This window comes from Cyprinodon variegatus, unplaced genomic scaffold, assembly GCF_000732505.1.
Source record: "Cyprinodon variegatus isolate N-32 unplaced genomic scaffold, C_variegatus-1.0 Scaffold236, whole genome shotgun sequence".
NCBI lineage: Eukaryota > Metazoa > Chordata > Actinopteri > Cyprinodontiformes > Cyprinodontidae > Cyprinodon > Cyprinodon variegatus.
Genome location: NW_015150689.1, coordinates 643,401 through 652,469, shown reverse-complemented (window position 1 = coordinate 652,469; position 9,069 = coordinate 643,401). Strand labels below are relative to the sequence as shown.

General features: G+C 33.9%; 1 protein-coding gene across 1 annotated transcript; it reads left to right on the top strand.

Moving 5' to 3' along the window:
* Positions 1-2,703: 2,703 nt before the first annotated feature.
* Positions 2,704-7,205, top strand: LOC107089021 (thymosin beta-a-like). The gene is made up of 3 exons (XM_015381538.1): positions 2,704-2,855; positions 3,618-3,741; positions 6,589-7,205. The coding sequence occupies exons 2-3, from the start codon at positions 3,630-3,632 to the stop codon at positions 6,630-6,632; spliced, it is 156 nt and encodes a 51-aa protein (XP_015237024.1). The 5' UTR covers positions 2,704-2,855; positions 3,618-3,629; the 3' UTR covers positions 6,633-7,205.
* Positions 7,206-9,069: the final 1,864 nt, after the last annotated feature.

Genomic DNA, 9,069 nt, shown 5'->3' with positions numbered 1-9,069 from the left:
TTCAAACCAAAAAAAAGTAATTTTCTGTTTTGTTTTATTCTTGGATCGGGCTTTAAAGGGTTAACTAGAAATAAAAACACATTTAGGAGCTTAGATCGAGCCTTTATTGAAAAAAACAACAACATAAAAATAGATTAAATAACAAAGCAGTAAAATGGATTAGATTTTTTTTATGCCCACAAAAGTCCCCAATATTAAATTTAAACCAAAAAGCTTCTTACAGGAAAAAGTGACATTCCATCAGGACAAAAGAAGGATTACCTTTTAATAAACTCTGTAATCCTTCCCTGAGCATTATTTATAAAAAAAAAAAAAATCTAAGGTACAGCATGATAATATGTCACTTGTTTTCCTGTATTTTCTTTTTTGTTAATATAGAGAGTTTGCTTACTTTTTTAAAACAGTGTTTTTGGACGTTTTCTAGTCATCCAGTGGAAACATTAATAACAAATTTTGAAATACTTTTTAGATGTTTTACACTAATGTTTCAGTCTGATGTTTTCAGTGTTTATTGTCTCTGGGATTTTCATAGAGGAAGAATTATTTTTTAATGTATTATGATTGTTTTTTTACTGATGACTTTTTCTAAGTGCTGAAGCAACTTAACTGATTTCAGATAATAAACTTTACGTGTTTTTTTTTTTATTACTTTAACACTTGTATGCATATTTTTTATGTAGAAATACAATTGAAACTACATGTTGACATTTTTTTATTGTTCTTACATTGATTTCCACCAAATATTCTGATTTTGTATCTGTTAGTTCAACAAATTATCAATCATTTGCTGCATGATCCGCTTTTCTCTGATTTAATCAGTGAAAGAATATTGTTGTTTATTAATATGAGAAAATAGTACACCCCATGAAGTATTTAGTTTGAATGAAGAAAAAAAATCACATAAGAAAGTCTGGTCATATTCTAATGTCAGGAAAAAAAGTAATTAATTTCAACTACAGAAAGTTAACATATTAAATTAATTTTAACATTTAGGATTTAGGTTCACCTCACAGCAACTTGGCCCATTGACTAAATGGGTTCCCTGATATGCTTTGGGCAATTCTCTTGCAGACTGTCTCAATGGAGGTGTTGTGAGGAGGTGTTTTTGATGTTTTTCCTTAAGTTGAATTTTTGGAGTTTATAATTTGCCAAAACAAACAAAAAAAAGCATGTGGTGTATTTTGCATTTATTTATCTCATTGCTATTTTTCACTTTTGGTTCAAATGAATGCACTTTTAAAATTGTCAAATTGCAAGAGAGAAGAATTTAACCATTTATAGGGCAAGTTACTGTTTTTGATCACTTGCATACCCCTTACAAACGGAGACCCAGGTCCCTCCGTGACGTCGAGAAGCACAAGATTTATATCCAGTCATTAAGCAAAGATACTGCTACATGGCTGTGCATCTTATTTTGGCGTTTGACCAATTAGATGAGCCCTTGAATGATATATTGCTTTAAATTAAGTTGAAAAAAAAAGTCAAGAAAAAAAGGTAAAAGGCTAATTTAAAAGTTAAAAAAATAATAAGCCTAGTTAAGAATCATATTTAGGTTTATAAGCTAAATAATGTAAGTACTGGTAGCAGCATTAGTGCCTCTAAAGTTATGTTGGACCAAAAGTGTTTCTTTTACTCTCAGGGTGTTTTTCATGAATTTCTTATGGAAGCACTTATTTTTCTTAATATATTTGGGCAAGTTGGTATTTCTTGTTATTACATTGAAATTTATTTTTGCCATCAAATTATCCATATTTTTTCAATGTTAGGTAATATGGTCTTGTCCTGGATTCCAATAACACTATTGGCTTGAAATATTGATTTTCAAAGCATTTCACTGAGTGCCCTACAAAGGGTTAAAGGAGAAACACTCCTTAAATATTAGAAAGATAGAAATCTTTAATGTCCAGATAGGGAATTTTTGCCTTAAAATGTTTGACAATGGCCTTTCACATAGAGTCCAGAAAAAAAACAACAACAGGAATGCAAGAAAGTAATCAGCAGACAAACTGTTTCCATCAACGCACCTTTGTTAGAAAAGCAGAATTAACAACAGCTTGTGGCTTATGTAGCTACATCCTCTCATGTGTTTTTATTGAGTTGTTTTATGTGTTTCTATGCACTATAGATTATTTCATCTTTGTATTCATGTTCAAATAACACAAAAAACACTGAAAATCGTCTTTTGCTTTTGGACTACAATAAATTATTGCAAATAGCAAAATGAACAATCTGATCATAGCTACACTAAGTTATTCTGCACAAAATGCTTTGAAAGAAATTGTGAAAAAAGCTCCTAAGTCATTTGAAAATATTATTCTGTTGCATGTCTTGCTAAAGTATGTATACTATATGCTTGCTTTGGAACAGCCAGTGAGTACTGCACTTAGCATTGGATCAATACATAAAGCTGACATTCTCCACTTCAATATGCCCAATAAAATATTCTGCTCAATAATGCATTGCTGCATTTGATATCTGCCATCCATCACGAATCAGGCATGTTATGTCCAAGTTTGACCACTAGATGGAAGTGTTGTACAATATTAAACATGACATAATTCATATGTATTTAACAGAGGTAAAAGTAATAGATTTCTTTTGATAAAAAAAAATATCCAAGGACCATTCTTTTGTATGCAACAGAGGGTGAAAGTGCACTTTATTGTAATGTGAAGCGTGTCCAGTTGGGATTTTCCCCCCAGAGCTGTAGGAGCCAATCAGAGGCAGAGCCATAGTGTGCATGTTGGCTTGCAGAAGGGCGTGTTGTCCTTATTTAAACCACTGGCTTTGCAAGGATTACACACAGGCGCATCTTACCTGGAAAGGACCGTTCCACAGAGCAACCCCTGTACAAGGTAAAAAAAAACTCTTTCTCCTCTATTATTTGTCATGTTCAACTTGACCTCTTTTGTAATTATCCAGAATCAGTGAAAACATAAAGAATGAATAATTTTATGAAATATCTTAAGTCTGATGAGTCTCTGTTAGGTTATATAACAATTTGCTGTAGTTCAGCCTAAAGCCTCTCTGTTCAGATGTTGCATGCAAACTGCCCCGTTATACCTGGTATTTGCCTGACAGTGCTGTATTCTTCACTGCAAGGGAAGATTGACTGCTAGGTCACCTAATGCTGCAGTTTTAGAGCGTCATGCTTTGAGCATCTAGGTGTGCTTGAGTTGTATTTGTTTTAGGGTGTAGACATCTCTTCTCATGCTATTAGTCATTCCTTTGGAGCTGATAAGATTTTGTTGGGCTTATAAAATCTCACAAGGGTCCCTGCCTTGTGCATAATATATATTTGTGATGTCTTTTTGATTATGCTGTTAACACCTGCGTTGTTACCTCATTTCATACCGCACATTCAGTATTTATGTGTAATCCACACATAAATGCAAATCAGCGAGCAGTTTTAGAGTATAACTGTATTTACATAATGTATAATGTATTTACCTAACTGTAAATGTGAAAATGGACTCTTAACAAGAGCTCTCTGTAAAGGTTTTTGCATGAAAGCAGAATAGCGCATATATTATCCCTTCAAATAGGTGGGACCCAGTCTACATGCACTCCTGATTTTGCATCTAATATTTGCATTATCTCGCCCTCTTTTCCCACAGAACTCTTTCAAAATGGGCGACAACAACCCAGTCTGTCCAGTCAATGAGGAAGTGGAGAAGTTCAACAAGCAAAAGCTAAAGAAGACAAACACACAAGAGAAAAACATGCTCCCAACCAAAGAGGGTAAGTGTTAAAGACAAAGAGGGACTGTTTGTGGGAGTGACAGCTTAACTAAAGTTGGCCTTGTTTCCACTCGTTTCACATTTCACCTCTTTTTTGTTTTGTTGGCTCCATTATGCCCTGACTCCTCCCCTCCCATCACAAGCATTGCAACACAGATCAGAAAAAGGGGCACACCCAGCTACTTGAGAGCAAGTCCTTCTATTCTACTAAATATACATCCATGACCTCACCCACATGTGATTGCTTTTTTATGTCCACACCTGTTTTCTTTTATAATCTGCATAAAAGAGTATTAAGGGCTTACGTAATAAAAAAAAGGAAATTTCTCTCTTTTTTTTCTCCCCTGACATAGCTGTGAAAAGAAACCACAAAGATCAGTAACTCATTTAGCATCTCTTGCTCAGAATGCTCATCCTTTACCACCGGAGGCCCAGAACCTGATGTGCCTTTTGCTTAACCTAAATCTATCTCATTCACAGGGGATACACAGAAACAGGAGACTCTGTCTGCACATGTTCGCTTTATTAGTTATTACTGGAACACGTTAAGGATGGACATAGCTTTATGATCACAGTAACACATGAGCAGTATTGGAATCAGGGTCAGTTTTAAAGCAGGATATTGACATGTTTGAATATAAGGAATATTATGTGACAAGATAGGCATCAAGATGCACATCAGGTCAGTAAGTTAAAACAATGCTTGTTTGCCCCTATATTTGATAATTGAGTAAAATAGTTTTGTTTCCTTCTGAATGTGTTAAATATAATCTAACAGATAGTGAAAGCCCCTAAATTATTTCACTGACATAATTTAAGCTGCCAAGATGAAGATACAATTCAAGCTAAATTTAGAAAAAGGAAACCAACCCATGTAACCCACAATAACATCACCTTGGCCTACTTGTAACCACAGTTACAAAGGGGCAGCACCTTTAGCACATAGAGTATTTGTCTATATGAAGACAAAAAAAAAGAAGATTTTGCAACATTTTCTGCAGTTGAAGTATGTTGAATTGTAGTTTGTGATCTGCATGAAGAACAATGGATGTCTGTCATTCCTGCCCATTTATCCCAGTATGCATGCACTAACCAGAAAGACAGAGCCTCAGAATGAAAAGACATACTTGAAAATCTAGATGGGACTAGAGGCTCCTGTAAAATTTTATTACATTTCCCCCCTTTAGACCTGCTTATCATTTCTTTTTCAACATGCTGACATACATGGCAAGGGAGGAAACAGTGTTAAAGTAGATGATAGGGCTATGTTATGGGATTAAATTATAGGTTTGGAAAAAAGCTAACATGGAAACCATCTGCTGTGGTATTTGTCACACTCACTAACTGCTCTACAACTGATGAAAATGTTGGAACATTAAATGTTTCTTATTTTATCCGGGGGTTTTTTACCTGTGAACACGCCCAATTGGCTGTGTGTTAGGACAACTGATAAAGTGTTATTCAATCTCATATTGTGGACAAACAGTTAAATCTGCACACATATGGAAGAATAATCACAATAGTTTCCATTTATAAATAAAATATTACAAATCATTCACCTCAAAGTTAAACATATTTCATTTAAAAACTGGACCCATCTTGTGAAGTTTAACTAAAAAAATTTGCTTCCATTTAAACAAAAGAAAAAAAATGAAATCGATTGAAAACCATAATTAATGAAACGGTGCAATGTTATCACAGTTTAGTGTGGATTTTATGTTTGAGAACCGAAGTTTATATTCAGTAGTTTGGAATGAGGTCAGATTAGCTTTAAAACTAATTTAGAGCAATGGAATGTGTTAAAACAATTCACAATGAAAATCCAAGAGGTAAATTAAAACATTTTTTGGTTTAGTAATTTTATTACATGATATTGCTATTTAGAAGTTCACAATGGTTCAGATAATTGATTCTTAATCTTATGTGGTTCAACATGCACTATTGTAATTTGATTATATTATGAAAAACATCCTTAGGTGAGGAATAAATAAGTTTTAAAATAGGTGGACAAATTGTAGGCAGCACTAATAATCCTAACAGAAAATAAATCGGAAAACAAAAATAGAGCCGAGGATGGATATTATAAATAAGTAAAGCAAATCTGACTTTAAGGAAGGCAATTAATAAATTGTTTTTTTTTTCTTAACTCAATCTATAGGTTTAATATATCAAAAAGCTTTAAAGCTTGGATTTTCTTTCTTTTCACAAATTGAAAGCTTGTATTATAAAACCATTTGAAAGAAAACTCTGATAGTTTTTCACTTCTTTCTGGACCAAATTATTAAATACAGTCCTGGAAAAAACAAACAAAAAACACCCTTGAATTTATCATTAAGCAATAAAATATGCAACACCAGGGATAAAAACATGCTGCTGTTTTTTTTTTCTTTTTCTTTTTGGGGATCAGACTGGCCCTTTACATGGAGGCCATATTGCCTGTATCAGCCTACTACTGCCAAAATAATGAGCTGCAGCACAGATAACTTTAGCATGGTTATACTTCTACCTCAATTCTTTCTTACACTTCCCTGACCATACAGGGAGGACATGAACATGAGTAATAGATAACTCTTCAGGGGGTAAATTAGATGAATCTTTCTTTTTCTTGTCTAAACGCCCAACATTGCATGCTGCCATAGACGGAAAATAGTATCACCCATAGCTAAACCCATTGCTGTGTGCAGTACATCTATTTATAATACAACAAAATCAAATGGTGGTAAAACTGATTTTTTAAAATATTTGTATTTCAGCTTTCACCCCATCGTCCCGTCCTCAGACAGTGGTGGTATGTTAAAAGTAACTCCAGAGAAAACATTTTAATCTGTCTGCCTTTTGTTCATTACAGATATTGAAAAGGAAAAGATGGCCATGAAAGAGGGGGACAACTAAAACACTCCTGGCATCGTTCCTTCCTCTTCCGTCCTCCTCCATCCAATGCTTGTCATCCACTTCAACGTCCTACCGTCTTTATCTTTACTGCTAATGTCTGTGCCACTCTATTCTATTAGAAATGGGGTCAAAGGTTACTCTGTCAGCATAATGCAATGTATATTAATGCAACGGATGCTCATTGTGCAATCGCTCTGCTTACTGTTGGGTGTAGGCTTCAACTACAATGCAACATTATAAATACTGGAAGCATCTATTTCACTTACTTACAATAAATGTTTGCCTGTAAATGGTGCATTTTATGGAAATGTAGTAAAGAATAAAGGACAACTGATATTTTTGTTTAAAAAAAAAATTCCATGTATTAAATTTGTTGCCTCCATGTTTGTGTTAACAGGGGGGAATTCCCTTTTTACACATGAAGTAGTGTAAAGTCTCCACTGGCTCTGTAGTAGTTTTGTTAGAACATGCCTGACATTTCTCACATTCCAACAGTTTGGACCACATGTTCTGTTACTTTCAAATATCAAGTAAAACCGAGAGAACAGAACTACAAGATATTTAGTTTGCACAGCACCTTATTAAAACAATTTTACATTCTCTTATGAAATCAGCATTGCTTATTTGGGGAGGATGCAGGATTCAACAAAAAAAAAAAATCCATTTTGGTTTAACTTACATAATGTTGGCTGGGAAGCAATACTTAATCCACCTTCTGTTTAGTTTCAAAACACAGAGATCTCTTTTGTAAGTATTGGAAACCCAAAAATGTATGTTATTTTGTTGTTTTTAGCATTCTGATGAATGTCACTTGACCACCAACAGGTCTGAGCTCGTAGGGAGAGAGGATTGCTTCAGCATGCCCCTCCTGGTTGTTAAATATGTATTTTTGTCTTGAAATTTTGCTTTAGCAATCCTAAATTTACTACAGCATGCACTTCTTAAATAATGCAATACACAGAACAGACCAAACCTCCCATGTTTTTCTTGCTGTTGAGCTCCTGTTTTAATACAATGTTAGATTTGGAATTGTTTGTCTAAGACAGTTTTTTAAAACATAAACTTGTGTACGTTTTTTTTCCATGCCGGGCCTGTTGAGGCATGCATTTCCTGTAGCATGTAAGTAAACAACAACAGAAGCATCAATGCAAGTGGCCCACTATTTGCAGAGTTATTTTATTAAACCTAAAATTATATTTTTAAGCGTGAAAAGTGTGAACTGAGAGGGAACCTGTCTGATCTTAGACAGACAGGTTCCAAAAGTTCCTTCCATTCTAAAACTTTGGTAATGATCAGGCTATCGCATAATATTGATAAAAGTGGTAACAGATTATTTAACAGTTAATCAGAATTATGTAGATAAAACAAACAAGAAATGAATTTATTTGTCTATAGCTAAAGAGAATATATCCTAATTTAATCAACATATAACCACCTGTGCTCTGTCAGGATAAACTAAGAGACAGAGTACTGCAGAGGAAACTGCTTCAGTGTCTTTGGTGTTTAATCTGTTAGACTAGGTTACTTGTCAAACAAGTTGTACGGGTATTTTTGCATTTACTACAGCTCATTGTGCTCATTTAAAACAGACAGAAACACACTAAAAACTTCTATGAGTTGTTGGCATAAAAAGGATTTGTTTGTGTGGTCTTCTAAAATAATCAATCTCAGAAATAACGGATATTTCAGGAATTGTTTTCTTCCTTGTCTCCGAAAAAGCACCCAGAGCAAAACCCTTTGTTTTTTATTTGTTTGTTTAAGTATTGTGGCATTTAATACATAAACAGGGAAACAAAATTGCTGCTTTGGGTTAAGGTATTTTAGGGCTGGGGTGAGGGACAAAAAATAACATTTAAAATAACTATTTAATTCCATAATATATTTTATTATAGAGTTTAAAATAGCAGAATTTCCACATATACATTTTTTTTTTTTTTTTTTGGTCTGTCTAAATAAATAGTTTTAAATAGTAAAATTGGATGTTACGAGATTTTTAGTACTCGAGTAGTCTTTTTACCAAATACTTTTTTACTAATTTCTTGGGTGGCTACTTTTGACTCTTACTCAAGTAATAATACAACAACAGTACTGGTGTATCTTTACCTATAAAGCTATACCTGGTAAACTTCCAGGTAACTCTATGACCTCCTCTTTGTTTGCTCTGTTACCTATTAACTACTGGTACGTTCCTCAGAGTGGTCATTTTAAAAAGTGCCATGAGTTGTTACCGAATTGGCAAAAACTGTTTTTTTATTTAGCACATTCAGGGTGGAACAGTGGTGTCAAAACTACACACATTTGTTACTTAAGTAGAAGTATAGATACTGCAGTTTGAAAACACTCTGGTAAAACAACTTGACCTCTTTACTTAAAGGAATAGTACACCCAAAACATGATTAGCCTTCATTTTCTACTCACCCCCATGCTGAACAACACT